This window comes from Papaver somniferum, chromosome 1 (genome assembly GCF_003573695.1).
Source record: "Papaver somniferum cultivar HN1 chromosome 1, ASM357369v1, whole genome shotgun sequence".
NCBI classification, from domain to species: Eukaryota; Viridiplantae; Streptophyta; class Magnoliopsida; order Ranunculales; family Papaveraceae; genus Papaver; species Papaver somniferum.
The window spans coordinates 66289484-66316671 of NC_039358.1; the positions used below are offsets into that span (position 1 = coordinate 66289484).

General features: G+C 35.1%; 1 protein-coding gene across 1 annotated transcript; it reads right to left on the reverse strand.

The window, feature by feature from the left end:
* Positions 1–3750: 3750 nt before the first annotated feature.
* LOC113289744 (histone H1-like) lies at positions 3751–4940 on the reverse strand. The gene is made up of 2 exons (XM_026539113.1): positions 4667–4940; positions 3751–4509 (listed from the first exon to the last, which is right to left on the reverse strand). Exons 1-2 carry the CDS (start codon positions 4841–4843, stop codon positions 3970–3972), a joined length of 717 nt encoding a protein of 238 aa, XP_026394898.1. The 5' UTR covers positions 4844–4940; the 3' UTR covers positions 3751–3969.
* Positions 4941–27188: the final 22248 nt, after the last annotated feature.

The following is a 27188-nucleotide window of genomic DNA, read 5'->3' on the forward strand; positions in this document are numbered from 1 at the left end:
AAAAAGGATATTGGATGATGATCTGCTTGAATCACAATCTTCTAAGGTTAATTCACCATACATATCTATGATTTTTTGTCTTTCCATTATCATTTTTTTATTTCTAAAAATTGATTCGTGATTTGTTAGATAAGGGTTTTGATTCATTTTTGGATATATGAGTTTATTACTGAATTCGGGTTCTCTTATACTAAGACGTTGAATTGATTTTGATTTTGATGAATTGAGATTTCATATTTACTGACTTTCTGTTCTAGGGTTTTGAATTACATTTTTTGTTGTCATGTAAGATAATAATGATGAAAGAAAAATTTAACTGGGAACATGAAATTTCATATCTTTGTATTTTATTTGTGTTGATTAATTAGGTTCTTTTAGATTAAAGTTTAGATTCCTTCCTTCGTCATTTGTTTCGTGTTTTAATTTGATAAAATGGTAAGTCCCCTATTTCTTTTTAATCCATTTTATACACTACTCGGTCCAAGTAGAATCGAGTAATTTGCTTGAGAAATCCACCAATTAATGGTGGTAGTCAAGTAATGGGAAGCAGGGTTGATGCAGTAGCTTTCGTTGTTGTTTATAAGAACAATAGCAGGTCAAAATATTGGCAGATTATAGGTGTTGTAGATTTATTAAGTAATACACTAATAATCCTTATACGATATTAGATTAAATAATTAGACGTGAATTTTTTTAGTACTTCGTATGCTGGTACAACCATTGGGTATCTTGTTAGTTTTTCGAATGAATTGTAAAGAAATTGTTACCTACTGTATGTAAGCGCAAAAGAGCTTTGTAGTGTTTATATGGGAAAGATAAACTTACTACCTTATATCAAATCCTAGTTATGGGTAGTGGTGTTGGGTGGTAATGATGATTCAACTATAAATTGAATTATGGACAATGCATTGACTCTTTGTTAATATACAGTGATGTTTAGGGAGACATTTTAGAGTAACCGGATCATAATTATTAATTACTTATGTTTATCGTCGTTTTATGTTTATGCCATGGATCGTTAATTTTTGTGGTTAGACTTTTTTATAAATGTTATCGAATTTTCTTTGGCATGTGATGTTAGCAATATGCGCCAACTTAATCTGGGCTTACTTTCACCACTGTGTTGAAAAAATTGGAGCATATGGTCCTGATTGGATGCCTTATAGCCTCTGGTGTAGGCAGTGGAGGATAAATTGAGGCCTTATCACCTAGGTGTGTTGTTTCTGTGTCGATTATAGTCCGAATGTGCATGATATTTGGTACACAACTTTCTTTGTTTCCTGATGTTGGTTGTTTCTGCCTGTTAATTGAGATGTTTGTGTGATTGGCATGTCTACTTGCTCTGCAACAGTAAATGTTAAATAATTTGCCACTTTGTTTGAAGCTGTCACCTCTGCAACATTTGCATGAAACCAGTTATGGTTTCATCTTATTTATGATGAAACCAAAATTGGTTTCATCGTATTTATGATTCATCTATTTTTTTTATCGACGAAACCAATTTGTTGGTGATATAATACTATTTTTTTGTTGAAACCAGTTTTGGTTTCATCTAATATGTTATTTTTTTCTTCAGATTTTATGTCGAAGAAACCAATCTTGTTGGTGTTACGGTAATTTATGCTGAGTTTTGGTTGCTTCTAGTTTTGTTTCACTTTTTTTTTGACTTTTTGTCGACGAAACCAATATTATTGGTGATACGATAATTTTATGTTGAGACGAGCTTTGGTTTCATTTTTTATTTAATTTTTGCCGACGAAACGAATATAGTTGGTGATACGATGTTGAAACATGTTTCGGTTTCATATAATTTTATTGCACTTCTTTTATAGTTTTTATGGACGGAACCAATCTTGTTGGTGATACGAGAATTTTATTTTGAAACAAATTTTGGTTTCATGTTTCATATTTGTCGACAAAACCAAATTGTAGTTTATTGTCGGAACCAATTTTGGTTTCAACATATTTTTTCAATTTGATAAGATATGAAAAGTACTTGATAAGATCCTTTCAGAAACCAAAAAGCAGAGCTTAAGAGTACTAATCATTTTTCAGTTATCGGATTTACAGAAAATTATTAATACAAATCGACTCTTGTCGTGTTCTTATTGTGCATTCTAATGTCTTTGATGTGGCAGTCAACTGTTGGCTCTAGTGGAATCTCTTTGGGGGACGTCCTGGATGATGCTGTGCATCAGAGACGCGGTGAAGATTCAGATTCCTACGAACGTGTTGATTGTAGATTGATCATGCCAGATTCGCAATTTTCATCAGTTGCTTAGATGGGGTGCTTCCTATTTGTTCAGACTATTGGTTGAGTTCCATAGTTCATCTTCATCCTCCGGTTCTAGCTTCTCTTCTGAACATTTGGTTACAGAATTATTTGGTGATGATTCCTCAATGGTTGTGAAAGTTAATCGGAGAAGAGAAGGAAGGTTCTCACTGGTACCATTGTTGCAGGAGAATCTGAAACTCCAGATTTTGATTGCTCCAAAAAAGTTGATGGTGGTGGTAGGTTTCATCTTATTGTGTTTCTTTTATGATGAAACCATATTTTGCTTTCACATGATATTTTCCTAGTTTACTCGGCCTGACTTGGAAGTCGGCGTGTTTGGTTTCATCGTTGAAGTTTGTGTTGGTGAAATGACAATATGTGGAAAAATGATGAAACCAATTTCGGTTTCATCTAGTTTTGGTGAAACCAATTTTGATTTCATCATTTTTTCTGTTTGGTTTCATCATTTTTTTCTCATTTTGTTGAATAGTGATCAATAAAATTCATTTTTTATGGCGGTGTCGGCTGGGTGGTGGTGGTGATTGGCGATAATGGTGGTGTTACTCGGTGACAGTGGTGGTGGTCGTCGACGGTGGTGGATGGCGGAGGCGGTGGCGGCTTGGTGGTGGTGGCGCGGTGGTGGTGCTGCTGGTTGTGGTCGACAGCGATCGGTGGTGGTGTTCGGCGGTATTGCTAACTGTTGGTGGTGGTGATAATTTAAAGAAAAAATAAAGGTGGGGTTGACTTTCGGTTTTATTGGGGTAATTTAAACTAGAAGGGTAATATAGACAGTTTATGTTAAATGGGTTGTTATAAACAATTTGTTTTGTTGGAGTTTTTGTGTATGGACAGTGATACTTTTGGTGTTGTAACTCACGGACTATTTGGTTTATGCATCAACTAAATTTCCATTGCTACTAATAAAACTGACCGTGGCAGCGATATTCTAGTTAATACCAACCTTGGTGTGATTCCCTATATTTTGTTAGCAATTGATTCACCGTGTTCTAGTTAATACCAACTTTGGTGTGATTCCCTGTATTTTGTTAGTAGTAATTGATTTGGCAGTGGATTAGTTATGTGACTTGCGTCATTGATGAAGGGGCCGAGGCAGTGAGACTTACCATGAAAGTGCCTAATAGTAATGAGTTATGACTCGGTTTCACTAATAAATTACCTCCACTAATTACACGCCGGTTATGCCTATTTTTCTCAATTAAGATAGAATTGAGATAAGATATTACAGTTAGCAAATGGGTGATGGACGGATTTGCGGTGGAGTAATTCATGGGATTCGTTTGCGCAAATCTACATGCTTCTGGTTATGTTGAATCCAACGCTCTTGGAATAAATTAAAAAAAATGAAGGAATGGTGGTGACATTGATTTGGGGCTAATATTCAGTGGGTATCAAATTCCTTCCAACTAGCAGTACGAAAATAGAACTCAGAATCAAAATGTAAAAAAGACTCGACAGGATTTAAACTTCTTCTTCCATTAAACCAAAGCAAAGAGTTGCAGGATTACACATAATATGTCCACATATTTCTGCAAACCGAGTTAGACCCTAACCATTAAAACCAACTAACACGCAGAAGCAAAAAGAAACATCCATGAAATTTCTTTATATTCACATCTAAAGAAAACACACAGTTAACAAAAAAACAACCCATTATCATCTCTAGACATCTCTAATTAAGCAGCAGTAGTCTTCTTAGCCCTCTTAGCAGCAGGAGATTTGATTGATTTAGGCTGTTTAAATTTCACAGGGGTAGCTCTCTTGGCCTTCTTCGCAGGAACAACTTTCCTTGTAGGAGTAGCAGCAACTTTCTTTGCTGGAGCAGTAGTCTTCTTCTTTGGTGCAACAGTTTCAGATTTCTTCACAGTAGTTTTCGATTTGGGAACGGCAGCAGCAGCAGTAGACTTAGCAGGCTTTGATGATGTTGTTGTTGGTTTCTTCCTCTTCTTGGTCTTCTCATCAACAGCAGCAACAGATTTCACAGTTTTAGTCTTAGGAACAGCTTTTTTCTCCTTCTTTGCTGCATCAGAAAGCTTGAACGAAGCTTTAACCTTCACCAATTTCTGATTAGCAACACAATTCTTCAATTGAACACCTAACATCTTCTTGTAATTTGCTGGTAATACATCTTTGTGTTTCTCTTCCATGTACTTAGCAATAGCATGAGGACTAGATCCACCTTTCTCATTCAATGCCAACAAAGCTTCCTTAATCATCTGCAGAATCAAAAATCAAACCCTAAGTTAATCAAAAATCCCAATAAATGAAAACAATAAAAACAAAACACAGCTGAAATTGAAATCGAAATTGAACTTTCATAAGAAAAGAAAAAGGAAATCGAAATTGAATTCTAGGGTTTCTTTAGATCTTTACCTGAAAGTAAGGTGGGTGAGCAGGATGAGAAGCTTTATCAGATTTAGGCTTCTTCTCTTTAGGAACTTTTTCTTTCTTCTCTTTGGGAACCTTTTCTTTCTTCTCCTTGACTGATTTCTTCTCAACTGGTGCTGCTTTCTCTACCTCCATGGTTTTATCATCAACTTTCTGAGACATATTGAATTGAACTGAAAATTGCTAGAAGATTTTTTTTCTCTCTGGAAATCTCTGAGATGATATTGAAGATTCTTTACTCTGGTGAAGAATGGAGATGTCGGTTAACTGATATTTATAGGCAAATGAAAGTTTCTTTGAGAAATGCTAGATGTATTCTGATTGGTTAGTTTGAGCTCATACGGATTGCGATCCATTTGTTAAAATAAATGATGACCGTCCACGGTGGGAGGAATCAGGATCGTTTGATTTAGGGGAATTGTTGGGCGATCTTATCTTTTGTATTACAACTGTGTACGCTTTTTTCTAGGAAACAATGGGTTTGAGTTTTTGTGTGTTATTGTGTGCTTCCTTGGTGAGTTTGAATTGATTTTTCTTTGTGGTTTCTTTGTATAAATCGATTTTTATTTTTTGAGATTGAAGAGAGAGAAGATTGGATTACAATGTGATCAAATTTGCATCGAAATCGTTTCATTTTGATGTTGCATTCTTTATGTAAACAAAAAGGTGTTTTGTCTTGTGTTCTATCTCTTTTCATTGTTCTTTGGTTTCATCCATCTAAATCTTTGAGATGAGACTTGTTAGACCAATTGCTGGTGACCGGCGGCATGTTGGTGGTGATGCGGATGCTTTTGGTTCGTGTGGCCCATTCAAATTCACTCCAAAAAAATACCCATCTAAATGGTGCAGAAAGTAAATGATTTTTTTTTCTCTTTTTTGAAGGAATATAAAAAAGTAAATGGAAATGGCATGAAATGCAGGATGCAATTCCTCTGCTTGAAATTTAACAATTAAGGGTTAGAGTTATTCGACCCTAATCACTTCCCACATTTATTTTTTAAGTTTTTCTTTTTTCTAATCACTTCCCACGTTTATTTTTTAAGTTTTTCTTTTTTCTATTGTTTTTCTTCCCTCGCAGGAGTGCCTAATCGGCCGTTCATAGGCTATTATGGAAAAAACGCACATGGGTTCCTAGATAATCCGCTAGATTTGAGTCTTGATAGGTTGATCACGAGGCTAGATTATTTTAATTTGAAGCTGGAGCAAAGTTGATCTTCGGTTTTTGTGCTAAATCGATTTGATTTATCCTTCATTTTTGTTGGGTAATGATTTGCTTGGTTTATGGGAGATTGATAATTAAAAATTCTTCAACCTGAAGAATCGTTTACCTGATTTATTTAATCATCTCTGATTTTGTAAGAAATTTTTCCAATTTCTTACATCTGGTAGCTCCTTCTCCTTTGGTCTAATCTAAACCCCTGTGAAATCCTCTCCCTCACGCTGAATTTCGTAATTACCTTTTCTTAATTCGACAACTTCTTGGATTTTTTTGTTGGAAGATCTTATTTCTTAACCTAGGATTGTGTTGTTTAACTAAAATGAATTGAAACAGCTGATGGATTAATACAATTGATGAGTTTTGAAGCTATCTGATGTTACTCTGGGAAGAACTGAAATAAAATGGAGGAATGAGATTCTATTGAAAACTGCAGGTGTAATGGTTGATAGGTTATGGGCTTTGGAGATGGTAGTGAAGTTAAAGCGGTAGTCCTGGACAATGTTGTGACTGATCTTGTAAAGAAGGGTAAAGAAGAAGATGTTGTTGTATAAAAGATAATCTAAATGAATCTGCAACCATGGTGTGGATTTTGTGCTCTAACTGTTCTGACTCAACTTTGACTCAGTCAATCTGACTAAAGGTTGTTGAAACTTTGATTGCACCTAGTTTGATTATTCTTAAGAGCCTTCTCTTCTAATATAAGGTCACTTAAACTAGATAAAAGTATTGACGGAATCTTTAAAACTGTTTTTAGATCTAAACATAACCTGTGATCTTCCATTGTTAACAGACTTCGTTTTGTTTGTGATCGATCATAAGAGGATTCAAGTTTGTGTTGTGCAGGTACAAAAGAAGGCAATTAAAGATTTGAAGATTAAAAAAAATCTTACTAGTTTTCGTATCTCGTGAATTGTGCACACATCTTGATCGGCTAGGATTCGACTTAGGTCCGATTTAGCTTTGATAAATTTGATCAGATAGTCGTTTAGATCGACAACTATCATTTGGTGGCACTCTTCAATATCCAAATCTGATAGTTGTGAATCTGAATCTAAGTTACTGATTTGGATTGATCTTACCGTACAAAGGAGTTTATTAAATTAGACAGGATGTGAACTTCCGACCATGCGCGTACTGGTACGCGGACTTCAGTTCCGGTTTTCCTGAGAAGCAAAGTAGGCATACTTTGGTTCAAGGAATAAGGACTTATACACGTATGAGTTATCACACAATGTTTATATCCTTTCAAGGTTATATTCTAAACTCTGATTTCAATCATTGAAACATTATTAGAGGACGTTATATAGTTGTTGTTCACAAGCTATTTTTCGTCAAAACGATTTTCAGGTAATTGAAACTAATATGACTTTCGTCATTAGTAAAGATGAACTTGGACAAAGCGAAAGCTAACCAACACATATTTCGAGAAATAGATAAGCGAGATAAACTCGGCTCAAAATAGCAAATGTGTATAATCATAGTTTATATAGCAATACGACTTTTGTCTTAAGATAGGAGATAGAGTAGATAGACTTTCGAGTGATAGATAAGTTCAAGTCTCCACATACCTTTTAGTCGATGAAGTTCCACCAGTTCCTTGAGTAGTTCTTCGTCTTTGTATGATGATCGCCATAGAGTCTAGAGCTCAACTACACTTTATATCCTAGTCCGAGACTTAGCTAATAGTAAACTAAAAATCAAGACTTGTAGTTTTGATCACTAATATTGACAAACATGTTTGAGATAGCAACGCATGCGAGTTCAACCGAGCAGTGCTCTAATAATCTCCCCTTTTGTCAATTTTAATGACAAAACTATCAATACATATGGAATACAAAATAAATAAATAAACTTTTGTAGCTTCTCTTCCACATGCATGATCTCCTTGGTTCTTCAACATTACTCGAAATCTTCGTCACTTCCAAGTACTCCAATGATTCCAAAGGTTATAAGTTTAGCATCATCGTTGTTGAAAATCCGTAGCTATAACAATGAGAAAACAAGAGTTCTCAATCACTGTTACACAATGTCATAGTATTATTACACAACATCAAAGTTCAATTGTATCACAACTTCGACAACAATACTATGGTGATATGTATCACTCCCCCTTAGTCAATACTCCATCTCACATGGAATCCCCCCCCTTACATAATGATCCAAAAACCATATATATTTGTAGTGTGAACTACACATTAATTCTCCCCCTTTTTGTCAATAAAATTGGCAAAGGTACAAAAACTAGTGGGATCCTAATGAAATTTCCATAGAGACATTTCGTGACCAAAAGAAAACATATATCAACTTTTTAGATGCCATGATATAGCCGAAGCTAAATGCATTCATCAAGGAGTTTATAAAGATATAAGATAACCCCTATAATATTCCACAGCCGCACTCCCCACAAAGATTTGGCAATTAAGCACAAGTTCAATTAAGAACTCTCCCCCATATAATGTCATTCCCGAAAGAACAACAAGAGCGACTTGGACATAACAAATCACATTTGAATATGAATTTGAATCCAAAATACTCAATTAAATTAACCACGAGAAAACCCATGATTAATTTAATTGGAAATGCTCAACATAAGAGAACTTATGGAGCCGCACAATATATACATAAAAATATGGATCAGGGAAGATCAATACTGCGGAATAGACAAGGATTCATTCTATTTTCCATCACTACTTGCACAATGACATGCAATAGACATAATCCTCGTAAACAAAAGTTCATCATATCTTCCAAATGACATACAATAGGCTTAACTTTTGTAATGTCAAAAGTTCATTCATTCTTTTATCAATACATGCATACCGACATGTGAAAGACTTCACTTTTGACAAAGTACGGGACAATCATAGTTCACGGATGCAAACACACATATCCCATAACAAATTGCAATATATAAAACCATAAATATTAATACTGCAAAAATTATCTTCCAAACAATTTTAGAATTTAAACCTAAAAACAATGAAGATGAAAACGTTGGACATAGATATGTGTAATCACAATAATGGCTATTCCAAACTCTAGTTATTCTTCCTAAAAACTGAAGAATAAAATTCTCATAAGAAGATTTACTAGGCAAATAAAATCAATAAGCTAAAAATTTTACTTATCATCTTCATCATCGGAAACAATCCAAGATGCTTAAATTATGTTCAAATCTTCCTTGATCTCGGGAAACTTAGTTACAACCAATGACAATTGTTCTTGCATGCACTTCACCCTTGAATTGACCTTACACACACCCTTGTGAATTTTTCGAAGAAGATTCAAGGTGGTAGGATCACAAGAACCGTCAAGGGAATCATCTATTTGTCTTTTGCACACATTCTCCCTTATATGTTTGAAAGTACAGGGACGAACATGTTTGGGAGTTCCCAGAAAATTTCCAATTGGATCAAAACCATGTTCACGATAAATTTGACCAATCAAGCAATGGAAGCCTAACTTCTTGTTGGATGAAGTCATCGAAGTAATTTGAAAAATGATGAAACCACAAACATCGAGACTTGGAGTTAGGGCTGTCAATGGATATTCGATATCCGGTATCCGTTTCCGAACATCCGGATTCCGTTAGGTTAATATCCGACATAACGGCTATCCGATATCCGATAACCTTAACGTAACGGATATCCGTTTATTAACATAATGGTATCGGTTAAGGGAGTTTCCGTTAGGTTAATATCCGATACCGTTAGTGTATAACTATATCATAAAATTTTCGGAAATTTTCGATACCTAATACCCTTTAGGTTTACTATTTAGCCATTTGATTACGTCTCTCCTAAGTAAATATCGGAAATTATCGAATATTAACGGAAATTATCGGAAATTATTGAATATTAACGGAAATTATTGAAAGTTTTTTGTATCATGAGTAGATAACGGAAATTAACGGAATAATATCCGATATCCGATAGCTTATCCTTAACCTTATCGATATTGAATTTTTGAATTCCGACGGATATTATCGGATACCGGATATCCGACAACCCTTAACCTTAACCTTATCGGTATTGCCAATATCCGACGGATTTTTATCCATTGACAGCCCTACTTGGAGTACCCAATTCAAGGAAATAAACCAATTCCGCAAACTCATGACTCCACCGAGAATTCTCAATTGTGGAGGGACAAAGATTAGAGATACCGAGTTTTCCGAAAGCCATCAAGGCAACACTAAGAACATTAGTAGAAAACTTTCCATCATTCCAAGCAACCTTCTTACCACAAAGACCATGAGAGATGTCTTCATACGATGGTCGTTCATCACTTGGCCTAGGTAGACGAACATTACCCAACAGAATTTTGGTAATCTTCGAAATCAACTCTCTATTAACAAGAAACCTTTCTCTATTTATCATGGTTTTGAATTCTATTTTTTCAAGATCAACATCATGAATGTTGGCATAGAAAATTCTTGTGAGAGTATCAAATCCTTGACCAAGACCATCAAAGATGTTTCCGAGATTGAATTTTTCAAAGCAAGCTAAATCCTCTTTATGTCCACTAGATGAATCCAATTTATTTTCTAAAATAAAAACCTTATACGAAATCCTTTCAAAAACATTAGCACAAGAATCATTTACAAACCTAATCCTAAGAGAATTTTGGTCTAAAGGAAGATTCATGATAGAAGAACCCAAACTTTTTGAAATTCTTTTTGAAAACTTGAAATTCATCACGAGGTATAGAAATTGAAAAGAAAAACAAGAGGAAATCACTTGCTTGGAATGAACCTAGAACACCCATTTGTCTTGTTTTCCTCCAAGGAATTTAATGGAGGAATTTCACGAACCCTAGAAAGTTCATGTACGCGGACTGATGTGATGAAGAATAAGGTACGCGTACTTATTCTTTATATATCCCACTAATGGGCTTGGACCCGTTTATGAACAGCGACCCACAAAAGGAATGTGGGATTTTCTTTGATGTTCGCACATCAAGGTTGTGCATTCCGTGACAACACAATTTGTGAGAGGAGACGGATGCAGTAGAAAGCTTATTCGAAAATCCTAGAAGGACAGAATAACATTTTTAACCCAACTGTACACAGATCAAACCATTTCTTGCCCTATCTCAAGATATATATATATATACATGGGGTAGAGCCAGACTTGTTACCAAGGGGCACTATGTGCAGAGAGACTTTCATGGACTATTCCTGGTTTATATTTGTGAGCAGTCCCGGTGATATAATCATAATAATGATGATAATCAGGGTTACTAGAGCTTTCTGGCCTCCTTTTCATTTGATCCGAAATAAGATTTTTCCGACAACTTGAAATTGTGCCAACAACACGAGAACCCCTTTTATTGGATATACTTGTTTTGACAGCAGGTTTAGTTCGTATACCATGGTTGCATGATATTACATGTACCGAACTTGTATCAGATTGATTATTAGATTTAACGGAATTAAGTTTCTCTAAGAATATAAAAACGCTTTCAAATGGTCTAAATAGATCTTTGTAAATTGATCCATCATGATAGTATTCCTCATAAAGATTAAGAGTTACTAGTGAGATTCCAAATCTTTGAGCTTCGACTGCGTTTTTTCAACAGGCTCTTCTTAGACGAGCTTTTAAATTTTCCTTTAGATTGTTCATCATCATCTAAGATTTCCAATGTCTTTGATGAAGCATGATTATCACGAGAGACCAGAGGTCTAGTCAATAATCTATGAGCAATCTTTACAGAATTCTGGCGTGCGTTAGATGCCAAGATAAGCTTCCTAAAGAAATTTCCCATAGGGACAATCTTTAGGAAACAATCAAACACAAACTTATTAGGTTTATAGTATTTGCCTGCTCTGATACCAATTGAAAAAACAAGGGTCTAACAACCACGCCCAATATTTCGCTTAGCAATCTGTATGGACAAACTCCAATATACTTTTAAGAGAATCAACTAGACAATCAGACTCAATCTTATTAAAAGTATATCAAAGAGTTATATCTCACTTTCTCGATTCAATAGTTACTCAAGAAAATAGAAATCTGCGAGTCTAATTGAATACAAGAGAAATCACTTGAATGGTATCAAAGACCAATGTTCAAGGATCAATCAATTTCAATCAACAACCAAAGGTTGGATTTCCCAATTGATCGATTCAACGCACAACCTGTGATATTTCAATTATATAACAAAATATAATGCGGAAAAGAAATAACACAGACACCAGAAGTTTTGTTAACGAGGAAACCGCAAATGCATAAAAACCACGGGACCTAGTCCATATTGAACACACATTGTATTAAGCCGCTACAGACACTATCCTACTACAAACTAACTTCGGTTTGGACTGTAGCTAAACCCCAATCAATCTCACACTGATCCAAGGTACAGTTGCGCTCCTTACGTCTCTGATCCCAGCAAGATACTGCGCACTTGATTCCCTTAGATGATCTCACCCACAACTAAGAGTTGCTACGACCCAAAGTCGAAAACTTTAATAAACAAATTTGTATCACACAGAAAAGTCTACGGTAATAGATAAATTTGTCTCCCACAGAAATACCTCCGAGTTTTTGTTCCGTCTTTTGATAAATCAAGGTGAACAGGAACCAATTGATAACCCGAACTTATATTCCCGAAGAACAGCCTAGAATTATCAATCACCTCACAATAATCTTAATCGACTAGCGAAACAAGATATTGTGGAATCACAAATGATGAGACGAATGTGTTTGTGACTACTTTTCTATCTTGCCTATCAGAAAAATTAATCTCAAGCCAATCTTACGATTGTACTCAAATACGATAGAAACAACAAGATCAGATCATGCAACTACAAGGAAAATAGTTGGGTCTGGCTTCACAATCCCAATGAAGTCTTCAATTCGTTAACCTACAGGGTCTCAATAGAAACCTAAGGTTAAAGGAGAATCAACTCTATCTAATACAACTATTATCACACAGGAGGTGTGGGGATTAGGTTTCCCAGTAGTTAGAGTTCTCCTTTATATATTCTTTAAAATCAGGGTTTGGAATCAATGTTAGCTTAATAACAAAGCATTTAATATTCACTGTCAGATGAAAACTTGATTAGATTCAAGCTAATATCTTTGAACCGTTAGATCGAACTTAGCTTGTTACACACAAATGAAATGCACATTTATTTAGGTTTGTGTATCTGTACCCAAACATGCACATTTAGTTGGTTCAACAGTATTTAACCAAATGGATAGCCATATGAGCATTTCATATCAACCATATTCATCTTAACCATAACTAGTTCAAATGACTCAAGAGAACTAGTTAGAGAGTTGTTCAATTGATTAGATCTCATAGAAGTATATAAGACACAATCGATCAAAACCGAATTGATTCACTCGAATCAATTCATGAACTTTATAGCCACGGTTTGCAAGTATGCATTCCTTAGTTTATATAAGTTTAAGTTCACGAATAATCGTTTTTAGAAACTAACCCACTTAAGTATGCATACTGGTACGCGGACTTAAGTACCCAGAATAAGTTTGTTTTCAGTTCACAAACTCCAGCAGAAATTCACAGGATGTGAACTTCCGACAGTGCGCATACTGGTACGCGGACTTCAGTTCCGATTTCCCTGAGAAGCAAAGTACGCATACTTTGGTTCAAGGAATAAGGACTCACACACGTATGAGTTGTCACATAATGTTTATATCCTTTCAAGGTTATATTCTAAACTCTCATTTCAATCATTGAAACATTCTTAGAGGACGTTATATAGTTGTTGTTCACAAGCTATTTTTCGTCAAAGCGATTTTCAAGTAATTGAAACTAATATGACTTTCGTCACTAGTAAAGATGAACTTGGCCAAAGCGAAAGCTTACCAACACATATTTCGAGAAATAGATAAGCGAGATAAACTCGGCTCGAAATAGAAAATGTGTATAATCATAGTCTATACAGCAATACGACTTTTATCTCAAGATAGGAGACAGAGTAGATAGACTTTTGAGTGATAGATGAGTCCAAGTCTCCACATACCTTTTAGTCGATGAAGTTCCACCGGTTCCTTGAGTAGTTCTTCGTCTTTGTATGATGATCGCCATGGAGTATAGAGCTCAACTACACTTTTTATCCTAGTCCGAGACTTAGCTAATAGTAGACTAGAAATCAAAACTTATAGTTTTGATCACTAATATTGACAAACATGCTTGAGATAGCAACGCATGCGAGTTCGACCGAGCAGTGCTCTAACAGAAAAGATGATTTAAATTGCCCATTCTTTGCTTTTTCTTACCGAAATACGGTGCAATTATTATATTTCCATAATGATGTTTGGATTGTTAGGTCTCAATTGTTTCCGGTTAAAAAAAAAGACTTTGTCAATTCTGATATTGTTTTTTGCTTAACGAAAAATGGATCATCGTTTTAGTCCTTTTGATTCCTAATAAGAGTAACTAATTGAATTCTGATCTTTAGTTAAAGCTTATCAAAACTAGGATTCGATTATTCAAGTACAGTCCATTCCTTGACGAGAAAAACTAGTTAACTAACCTAGTTCTTGTCTAAAAGAAGGTACAATTATTTTATGGATGATTGGAAACTGATAAGAAAAATTGAGTTAATCATGATCTATTTTGAATCTTATCGAATAAAGTGATTATACACACATTATCGGTTCAGTTTTGTAACTAAGTTTTCTTATTCAACTAATCAGACTAAGGGAAAATTTCTTCGGGCGATTGTTTTCTTGATGACATACTAAAACAAGATTACTTGGGTAGTCTCGGTTTTGGTATTGGTTATTCGTGCTTAACTTTTATAGGTTGTGCAAGTTCTTATGGATTTGTAAGATCCTTTCGGTTTGCTCTTACTTTTATTCGTTTCTTTGTCATTTTTGTGACAAAGGGGGGGGGGGGATATGGAGTAAACAAGTGATATATGATCACTAGGAAAGGACATATGTATATGCTAAGGGGGATAAACATATCACCATGTTGTGTAGTATTTCATATTACAAAATGGGGATAATAAAGATGTTCGGATTGAGTTTATACCTAGCTTTCTTTTAGGGGGAGCAAAGATTTTTTTATTCAAATGTCAACAACGACATTTATTTTTTGAATATGTCCAAGATATTGTGTGTTCAAACTTGGAATCAACTATATGAAGAATGAGTTATTTTCAATTCATTTATCTCCATATGTATTAGATTTTTGTCACTGAAATTGATAATGGGGGAAATTCTTAGAGCATTGCTCGGTTGAACCCACCAAGCGTTGGTATGTCAAGGTTGGTTGTTATATTTGAGTATCAAAACTCAATTAGATTCGCTTGATTAAGATTACTAGAGTCAACTTCGTTTAGGTTAGACCAAAAATTCTAGGAATTCTGAGACATCCAAGTATTACCTTGAAGACCTGAAGAACGCGAAGATGTATCGACTACAACGAAGACATCATCCTTCCACTAAAGGTTAGTAATAATGACTTGAATTGTTTCCATTCCTATAGTTACTTTAAAGTCGTTTAAGATTGAAAACATGACATGCTAAGTTATATTTAATACGCTAGTATTAGACTTGGTCATTTTATTATGATCAAAGTGTCAAGGAAGAATATTTAATTACGAAGTATAATATTTGTCTTTTGAACTTCGTAAGTGCGACATCGACATAATCTATGTAACTCATTACTTGATTGTGTATGGGGTATACGTGGGATTTCATCCTAGGAAACTATGTTTCATTACATATGTTTAAAGGAAGTACATACACGAACTTGCTTCGTAACCGAAAAGAAATCAGTAGGTGTTTTGGTCTGGTTTTCTATGAAGATCTATTGGATGACCAATTCAAACCTAAGGTGGGAATTCAAGTAGAACCGATCTTAACTTATATACAGGGTCAAGGTAGAACCGGTCCCTACCTACTTTAGAATACATGGTAGAACCGACCTTAGCTTTTGTTGGGAGTCTTAGTAGAACCAATCTTATCTATATTGAGAGTCTTGGTGGAACCGATCCTAACTATTATTTGGAGTCATGGTAGAACCTATCCTACCTATATTGGGAGTCTTGGTAGAACCGATCCTAGATATTAATGGGAGTCATGGTAGAAACGATCCCTTCATATATTTGAAGACTTGGTAGAAACGATGCCTACCTATGTTGGGAGTTATGCTAGAACCGATACCCAAGACCAAAACTGATTTTCAATGTTCACCTATTAAGATTTTGTGTGAGTTTGGAATTAGGGTTTGGTAAATAGAAAAGTTTTAGATGTCGAAATAATTTGAACATGTGCATAATTCTTATCATATAAAGTTCAAAGATATTCCTTGATACTCATGGTGTTCCCAAACTGAAATATTGAGAATCTTTTAATTAAGATTTTCGAATTATATGTTTTTGATTTTCCATAAATCAAGATATATATATTGAAAAGATATATTAGTTAGGGGTTAAACTTGAAAATGCGGGGGTCTAACAACCACACCCAACAATTCGTTTGGCAATCTGAGAGGACTTACTCCAATACACTTTCTAGAGAATCAACTAGACAATCAGACTCAATCTAGATTAAAGTATATCAAAGAGTTTAATATCTCTAACTCTTAATTCAATCTGCAATCAGTAAATAGAAATCTGCGAGCCTGATTGAATATAAGAGGAATTACTTGAACGGTACCAAAGACCAATGTTCAAGTGTCAATCAATGTAAATCAACAACCAAAGGTTGGATATTCTAATTGATTGATCTTAACGCACAACCTGTGATATTTCAATTATATAACAAAATATAATGCGGAAAAGAAATAACACAGACACCAGAATTTTGTTAACGAGGAAACCGCAAATGCAGAAAAACCCCAGGACCTAGTCTAGATTGAACTCCATACTGTATTAAGTCGCTACAGACACTAGCCTACTAGAAATTAACTTCAGACTGGACGGTAGTTGAACCCTAATCAATCTCACACTGATTCAAGGTACATTTGCGCTCTTTATGTCTCTGATCCCAGCAGGATACTACGCACTTGATTCCCTTAGTTGATCTCACCCACAACTAAGAATTGCTACGACCCAAAGTCGAAAACTTGATAGACAAATCTGTCTCACACAGTAAAGTCTATAGGATTGAATAAATCGGTCTCCCACAGAAATACCCAAGAGTTTTTGTTCCGTCTTTTGATAAATCAAGGTGAACAAGAACCAATTGATAACCCCTTATATTCCCTAAGAACAACCTAGAATTATCAATCACCTCACAATAAACTTAATCGACTAGCGAAACAAGTTATTGCGGAATCACAAACGATGAGACGAAGTTTATTTGTGATTACTTTTCTATCTTGCCTATCGGAGATATAAAATCTCCAGGCAATTATTTCAATTGCACTCAACATGATAGAAATAGCAAGATCAGATCACGCAACTACAAAGATAATAGTTGGGTCTGTCTTAACAATCCCAATGAAGTCTTCAAGCCGTTAACCTACAGGGTCTCGAGAAGAAACCTAAGGTTAAAGGAGAATCGACTCTAGTTATGCAACTAGTAACACACAGGAGGTGTGGGGATTATTTTTCCTAGTTGCTAGAGTTTTCCTTTATATAGTTTTCAAATCAGGGTTTGCAATCCAAGTTACCTTGGTAACAAAGCATTCAATATTTACCGTTATATGAAAAACCTGATTCAACCAAGCTAATATCTTTCAACCGTTAGATCGAACTTAGCTTGTTACACACAAATGAAATGTACCCTAATTTAGGTTTATGTAACCGTACCTAAACGTGTACACCATGTTGGTTTACAAATAGTTAACCGAGGTTATCCATATGATTACTCTCATATCAACCTTATTCATCTCAACCATAACTAGTTCAAATGGCTCAAATGGAACTAGGTAAAGAGTTGTTCAATTGCTTAGAAAACACAATTGAAATCAAATTGGTTTGATTCACTTGAATCAATCATGAACATTATAGCCACTGTTTGCAAAGACTGCATTCCTTATGATTTAAATGTTTGAGTTCATGGACTTGACCGATTTGACAAAGTAACCAGCTTAAGTATGCGTACTTAAGCAACCAGATTTTGAGTTTGTTAAGTTTCCAAACTCAACAGAAATTTTCGGTTCAAAAACTTCCGCCAGTATGCGTACGGGTATGCATACTTAAGGTGACCAGTTATGAGTTTTGCCAAAACCAAACTCAGCAGAAATTTTCGATTTGAGAACTTCCGCCAGTATGCGTACCCTGTACGCATACTTAACCTGTCTCCTTCACCAATTTCCTATACACACATATGCATACTCTTGGCTCCCGGTTTATGGACTTATACACTAATGTGCGAACACACTATATATGCTTAAATCCAAAGATGGTTACATCGTCAACTCTTCATTTCAATCATTGAAACATTCTTCTATGATATCAATAGCCGTTTTCACACACTATTAGCATCAAAGCAATTTTCAAGATATTGAATAATCAATATTGAAACCTTCCAAGTCTTACACCAAATGATCGTATCACACAAACCATGTAAGATGTTACTCAACAATTTTCTCATGATATAAGATGAACTTGGTCGAAGCGAAAGCTTACCAACACATATTTCGAGAAATATGTAAGCGAGATATACTCAGCTCGAAATCTCAAATATGTATAGAGAAAACTATATTGTAACACGACTTATGTCTTAATATAGGAGATAGTAGAAATAGACTTTCCAAGTGATAGATAAGTTCAAGTCTCCACATACCTTTTGTCAAAGAAGTTCCACAAGCTCCCCTTAGTATTTTTTCGTCTTCAAGAAATGAACGTCGAGAGATTTAATCTCAACTACACTATCTATGTACTAGTCCTAGACATCTACAAATATGCTAGAAATCAAGACTTATAGTTTTGATCACTAACATTGACAAACATGCTTGAGATAGCAACGCATGCGAGTTTGACCGGGCAATGCTCTAACAATCCCCCCCTTTGTCAATTTTAGTGACAAAACTATCAATATATATGGATTATTAAAAGAAAATAAGCTTCTTATCCACATGCTTGATCTCCTTGGAATCTTCAACGCGACTCAAAATCTTCGTCACTTCCAAGTACTTCATGATCCTAAAGGTTGTAAGTTCAGCATCACAGTTATTGAAGATCCGTAGCTATAACAATGAGAAAACAAAATGCTCTCGATCATTGTTATACAATGTCATAGTATTATTATACAACATCAACGTTCAATTGTATCACAACTTTGACAATAACACTATGGTGATATGCATCACTCCCCCTTAGTCAATACATATCTCAACATGAAAACCACTCCCCCTTACATAATGATCCGTAAACCATATGTATTTGTAGTGTGAACTACACATTAATTCTCCCCCTTTTTGTCAACAAAATTGGCAAAGGTACGAAAATTAGTGGAATCCTAATGAAATTTCCACGGATATACATCATGAACAAAAGGTGTATTAACATACCAACAAATTTAGATGCAATTATAAAGTCTAAGCTAAATGCATTCATCAAGGAGTTAATGAAGATACAAGATAACCCCAAAAAATTCCACAACCGCACTCCCCACAAAGATTTGGCAAATAAGCACAAGTTCAAAATGAACTCTCCCCCATAAAATGTCATCCCCGAAGGACAACAAAGGCGACCTTCCTTTCACAAGAAAAGATGGATTTCTTTTGGACAAACAAATCACATGAAAACACGAATTTGTATTCACACTCAATTGAAATAACCACAAGAGAACCCATAGTTAGTTCAATCTAAATATAACAACAAATTAATCATAAGAGAACTCATGATTAATTCAATTGGAATACACAACAAAATTAACCACAAAAAGTGATCAATTTAATTGGTCATGCTCGACATAAGAGAACTTACAGAGCAACAACTAAAATAACCAAAAGAGAATGATTAATTTAGTTGATCATGTTCGACATAGAGAACCTCACGGAGCAACAACTAAGTTAATCATAAGAGAATAATCAACTCAGTCGATTGTGCTGAACATAAGAATCCTTATGGAACAACACAGTATATGCACAAAGATTGTGGATCGGAGATCGAACAAATACTGCGGAATAGACAAGGATTCATTCTATTTTTCATCACTATTTGCACAATGACATATAATAGACTTAATCCTTGTAAACAAAAGTTTTATCCTTTCTTTTTATCAAAAACATGACATAAAAGGTTTTAGGCTAGTTTGTTATTGCTGTGAATTTTAGAAAAGTGCTTTTCTGTTGTGTTGTGTTGTGGAAATAAATCGGCATGACGTTTGGTAAACTATAATTTTAAAAGCACTGTGCAATTAACAAACTGTAAATTTTGTTTGACAAACTAATATTTAAAAGTGATGGTGATGTAGTTAATGACGAAAATAAACATACTTCAAAAATTAGTTTTAAATGTAATTTTATTATAGTAAATTATATTTCTATTTTAATATATTTAATAAAATATAAGTAATATGTATTTTATTATTTTATTTTTTTAATTTAATTTTTTATTATTTAATAAAAAAAAATTATTATTATGGTTTGCTTAGAAAATATTATTATTTTAATATTTATTAATTTTTTTTTATTTTTATTTTATTAAATTATTGTATTCATTATTTTAAATAAAAAATAAAATAAATAGAGAAATAAAATAAAAGTTAGAAATATTATGTTAAATGTAATATTTGAGGGTAAAACTTGTCTTTATAATAAATTAACAAGGTTAAAATAAAGAATCAATTAAATCGAATTATGTGGGTCCACAGCTTCTGCTTTTCCAGCTTTTAAAAGTTAGTGCTGAGGAGCTTTTTAAAGCAGGCGTAAAATGAAAGTACTTCTCTCCAAAAGCACTTTGAAAAAAATTTACCAAACAAAATTTTTGATAAAAGTTTGTTACAAAGTGCTTTTAGTTGAAAAAAAGCAATCCCAAACGGGGCTTTTAACTTTTGTAATGTCAAAAGTTCATTCTATCTTCCATCAATACATTCATATCGACATAATAGAGATAACTTTTGAACAAGTATGGGACAGTCACAGGTTCACGGACGTAAACAACATATCCCATAACAATTTGCAATATATAAAATCATAAAGATTAAAATTGCAAAAAAATCATCTTCCAAAAAATACTTTAGAATTTAAATAAATAAAGCTAAAAACAATGAAGATGAAAATCGTTGGACATAGCTATGTGTACTCACAATAATGGCTATTCCAAACCCTAGTTATTCTTCTAAAAAACAAAAAAGAAGATTTACTAGACATTGAGACCTCTGAAGAATTCTTTATCGTCCCCAAACTCCTTGTCGTCAACAACCATAGGTACATAGGGTTCATAAGGAGTCAATTCCAACAAACCTTCTAGGCTAAGGGTGCACACGGTACGGTTCGGCTCGGTTCTTGCCGAGGCCGAGTACCTGTACCTCCCAGAGGTCGGTTCCCAGATTTTGGACCGGTACCGGTACCGTGTACCTCGGTTCCGGTACCATTCGGTACATGTACAGTTTCGGTACGTGACCGGTACCGGTCGGTACTTTTCCAGCAGCAACATCATTGTCATTAAAACACTGGATTTAATCAAACCTGCACCACCTAAAACTCCATTACTCAAACATGTAACACTTCATCAGTTCATCACCATTTCACTCCAAAGATACCCAAGCCATCACCTTCATCAACTTACAACTCCACCTGTAGCTTCAGCTTAACTATTTTATCCCACTATCTCCATTTCTGCATCACTAACAACATCATCCCAACACTAGTTTATTCCATTAATCTAAACCTCACTGCAACTCTAAGAAATTACAGCTCCATTCACATAATCTGCACCACCATCCCTAGAACTAAAGTTCAGCTGCATACTCAACTCCTCTTCTTCCCGAACTACAACTCAGCTCAACAATTTCATTACCTCCAGCAATCCAATAAATCACTAAACCTAATACAATTCAACTTCTCAAACACTTAACCAATTCAATCATCTCCAACTCTGACAACTAGAGCCAGTTATACCAAACAACTATCTTAACTATAACTCACAAATTCACATACATTCATTTACACTCAAGATAATCAATAATCTACCAATTGAAACGAAAATACTAAACTTAATCGAAAAAGGAATCTTACCCAAGCGTTAGAATCCTCTGAAAAGATGAATTTCCAATTCAAGTTTATAACATGCATTCAAACTCTTCAATTCGACCAAACCCAGTCTCTAATAATCCATGTAGAACCTTAAATTCAACTTCTAAATCTCATTTGAGTTCCTCTTGTGAAACCCTAACTCTTCAACCTAACATCAACAGCTTCTGAACATCAATTTAAACAACAACCCATTGATTCTGCGTGCAATAGATACTCGATATCGTTAACAATTCTTCTCAAACCCTTATCTTAAGTTGGAGAAGAACACATGAACCCTAACCCTTCAATTTCTCAAATCAAACTCCCGAATCAGAAACCCTAATCTTCATCCTCAAATATGCCTTGATCTCTGCTCAACCCTCACGATCTCATAATTTAATTTCATCTGTCAAAACTTTCAGAATCGCCAGAGACGAAGAACAGAAGAAGAAAGAAAGGGAAGTAGGAAACTGAAACCCTAACCGGCTAACCCTTAGTTTATATATCCCCTTTAATCTAACGGCTAATATTGATCCTTATCCCCCAAATCTAACGGTTTATATAATTCGGGACTTTCGGTCCGGTACGGCACGGTACTTGTATTGGACCGTGTACCTGTACCTCCCAGACCTCGGTTCCTATTTTTGGGACCGGTACCTGTACCTTGTACCTCGGTTCGGTCCAAAACCAGGTACGGTTCCACCGGTTCCGGTTCGGTCCGTCGGTCCGGCTCGGTTCCTGTGCACCCTTATTCTAGGCTGATGTTGTCAAACCAGGGCCTTCTGAATTTCGAGAGTTCTCATAACAAAAGCCTTTATTTGCCTAATATCCTTTCTTGCTCCTTCAACTCTTCAAGAACATCAGAAAACTTCTGAGAATTTGAAGGAACAACACTTGGCTTCCTCACATTCATTCTTTTTCTTTTCAAAATTAGAGGCAATGGAGATTTTTCTTATTCCTTTATGAGTGATGGCTTGACAATCATATTAACATCTTTTCCATCAGAACACATGATGCTTGGAGTCTCCGTACGTGTATGGGTTTGTGAGAGGAAATCACAATTTAAAATCAACAGGAAATCACAATTTAGAAAATAGTTTCAGAGAAGGAAAAAGGAATGTAGGGTTACAGAACCTTTTAACCACATAGGTTCACGCACACTCAATTTACGACCCTAAAGAGAGTGGAATTGACGAGAATAACCCTCTTTTGATAAACAGGGAGGTTCCTTCCAATATCAATTAGATATGAAAGAATTCCAAACCATACAACAAATATAAGAAAAGAAAAACAAAAAGATTTTTTTCTTTTGTTTTTAAGCCTAAGGTGTGCAAGCTCTTGTCTCTTTTAATCAGGCACATGAGACAAGATGCACAAAAACAACACAATTAAGTTGTGCTGTGGTGAACAACAATTTGTCCACCATGACCCTTTTGAAAGGAATTCATAGATCCATGTCTATCAAAGTGTTTATACCATACTCTTTTCTCTAGTGGTCTTGACCTATCTTTAGAAACCAACTTCTTTGAAAAGGATAAAATCTTACATACCTCAGCGGTTTTTTGAACAAGTTTGAGCTTGGTTGCTAGGATATTTTATCTTCGTTGAAGTCTCTTGACATGTCTCATCTTGTGTTTATACTTTAAACACTTTGAAATTTCATGACCCTTGAGTGAACAATAAGAACATGTCAATGGATATGCTGATTCAGACTCCCGAGATGTGCAATCTTCTAGGCACAGAGTGGAACCTGAAAAATCAGACAGAGAGTTTCCAAAAGAAAGGTTAATTTCTTATTCCAGATTGGTTGAGTTTCTTTCTGGAAGAATATCAAGATTGATGTAAGTATTTCTACAGTTATCAAAATCGATATCTTCACAAAGAAGTGCAACACTTGATTTTTCGTCTTCAGTGGAATCATAGTGATCAGACAATTCATCAAGAGTTGCAGCAAGACCTTTGTTCCCAATGTATTTTCTGCGATTTGGAAACTCATTAAAAAAATGACCAAAACCTTTACACTTAAAGCACTGTGGCATATCCTCGTCATCAGCCTCGTCAGCATCCCTGTTTCTAGGAGGAACGCGATTGTGAGGTTTAACTGACGACCTAGGTTTGTCTCTTGAAAACCGTTTACCTCTCTTCAAAAGAAGATCCCTAAACTGTCTTGTGATCGTAGAGACTGATTTGTCAATATCTTCATCTGATGACTCAGTCTCAGAAAGATCATCCTCAGAGACATAAACATTTTTTTGTGCTTTGAAGGCAACATCCTTTCCAATTTTGGATGTGTGCTCATGATCAAAGATCTTTAGTTTTCCAACCAATGTGTTTCTGGAAAGAGCATCAAGGTTATTTCCTTCAATGATGACATGCTTCTTAGAATCGTATCTAGATGGCAATGATCTGATAATTTTCATCACAATGTGCTTTTCAGGAATAGTCTTACCCGACGCAAAAGATGCATTAACAATTTCAGACACTTTGTGATTAAATTCATCAAATGAATCTTCATCTGCCATACAAAGGTTTTCCCAATCGGAATTAAGGTTTTGAAGCCTAGCTTCCTTTTCACTGGTATTACCTTCGAATACAGTTTATAAGATATCCCAAGCATCTTTAGACCTAGTGCACGTAGTCACATGGTGCTGAAGATTTAGGGTAATGGCATGTATGATGACATTCAAACCGTAGGAATTTTGCTTTGCAGCAAGTATCTCAGCAGCATTGTATTCACCAATGTTCTTAGGAACGTTTACATTCCCTATTGCCACAACGGGAGCATCATAGCCATTAACTACATAAACCCATGATTGAAAATCACGTGCTTGAAGAAAGGCACGCATAGCAATTTTCCACCATAATTAATTAGAGCCATCGAAGACTGGTGGTACATTTATAGAGATAACACCTTTGTCCATATCAGATCGCTACAAACACATACTTATGAGGTATTTAATGTGTTTGCTTGCTCTGATACCAATTGAAAATGCGGGGGTCAAACAACCACACACAACAATTCGTTTTGCAATCTGAGAGGACTTACTCTAATACACTTTCTAGAGAATCAACTAGACAGTCAGACTCAATCTAGATTAAAGTATATCAAAGAGTTTAATATCTCTAACTCTTAATTCAATCTGCAATCAACAAATTGAAATCTGCGAGCCTGATTGAATATAAGAGGAATTACTTGAACGGTAACAAATACCAATGTTCAAGTGTCAATCAATGTAAATCAACAACCAAAGGTTGGATATTCTGATTGATTGATCTTAATGCACAACTTGTGATATTTCAATTATATAAAAAAATATAATGCGGAAAATAAATAACACAGACACCAGAATTTTGTTGACGAGGAAACCGTAAATGCAGAAAAACCCCGGGACCTAGTCCACATTGAACACCACACTGTATTAAGCCGCTACAGACACTAACCTACTACCAATTAACTTCGGACTGGACTGTAGTTGAACCCTAATCAATCTCACACTGATTCAAGGTGTAATTGCGCTCCTTACGTCTCTGATCCCAGCAGGATACTACACACCTGATTCCCTTAGCTGATCCCACCCACAACTAAGAGTTACTACGACCCAAATTCGAAGACTTGATAGACAAATCTGTCCCATACATAAAAGTATAGGATTGAATAAATCTGTCTCCCAGAGAAATACCCAAGAGTTTTTGTTCCGTGTTTTGATAAATCAAGGTGAACAGGAACCAATTGATAACCCGGACGTATATTCCCGAAGAACAGCCTAGAATTATCAATCACCTCACAATAAACTTAATCGACTAGCGAAACAAGTTATTGTGGAATCACAAACGATGAGACGAAGTTTGTTTGTGATTACTTTTCTATCTTGCCTATCGGAGATATAAAATCTCGAGCCAATTATTTCAATTGCACTCAACCCGATAGAAACAGCAAGATCAGATCACGCAACTACAAAGATAATAGTTGGGTTTGGCTTCACAATCCCAATGAAGTCTTCAAGTCGTTAACCTACAAGGTCTCGAGAAGAAACCCAAGGTTAAAGGAGAATAGACTCTAGTTATGCAACTAGTAACACACAGGAGGTGTGGGGATTAGTTTTCCCAGTTGCTAGAGTTTTCCTTTATATAGTTTTCAAATCAGGCTTTGCAATCCAAGTTACCTTGGTAACAAGGCATTCAATATTCACTGTTATATGAAAAACCTTATTCAACCAAGCTAATATCTTTCAACCGTTATATCTAACTTAGCTTGTTACAGACAAATGAAATGTACCCTCATTTAGGTTTATAACCGTACCTAAACGTGTACACCATGTTGGTTCACAAATAGTTAACCGAGGTTAGACATATGATTACTCTCATATCAACCTTATTCATCTCAACCATAACTTAGTTCAAATGACTCAAATGAAACTAGTTAAAGAGTTGTTCAATTGTTTAGAAAACGCAATTGAAATTAAATCGGTTTGATTCACTTGAATCAATCATGAACAATACAGCCACGGTTTGCAAAGATCGCATTCCTTATGATTTAAATGTTTGAGTTCATGGACTTGACCGATTTGACAAAGTAACCAGCTTAAGTATGCGTACTTAAGCAACCAGATTTTGAGTTTGTTAAGTTTCCAAACTCAACAGAAATTTTCGGTTCAAAAACTTCCGCCAGTATGCGTACGGGTACGCATACTTAAGGTGACTAGTTATGAGTTTTGTCAAAACCAAACTCAGCAGAAATTCTCAGTTTGAAAACTTCTGCCAGTATGCGTACGGGTACGCATACTTAACCTATCTCCTTCACCAATTCCTTATACACACATATGCATACTCTTGGCTCCCGGTTTTTGGACTTATACACTAATGTGCGAACACACTATATATGCTTATATCCAAAGATGGTTACATCATTAACTCTTTATTTCAATCATTGAAACATTCTTATATAATGTCAATAGCCGTTTTCACACACTATTAGCATCAAAGCAATTTTCAAGATATTGAAATAATCATTATTGAAACCTTCCAAGTCTTACACCAAATGATCGTATCACACAAACCATGTTAGATGTTACTCGACAATTTTCTCATGATATAAGATGAACTTGGTCGAAGCGAAAGCTTACCAACACATATTTCGATAAATATGTAAGCGAGATATACTCAGCTCGAAATCTC

What these genes read in the sequence shown, in the direction of transcription:
- LOC113289744 (XM_026539113.1), bottom strand. Translation starts at nt 4,843, where the DNA reads ATGTCTCAGAAAGTTGATGATAAAACCATGGAGGTAGAGAAAGCAGCA. An exon ending in CTCACCCACCTTACTTTCAG is followed by an intron (nt 4,510 to 4,666) that starts GTAAAGATCTAA and finishes TTGATTCTGCAG; the next exon opens with ATGATTAAGGAAGCTTTGTT.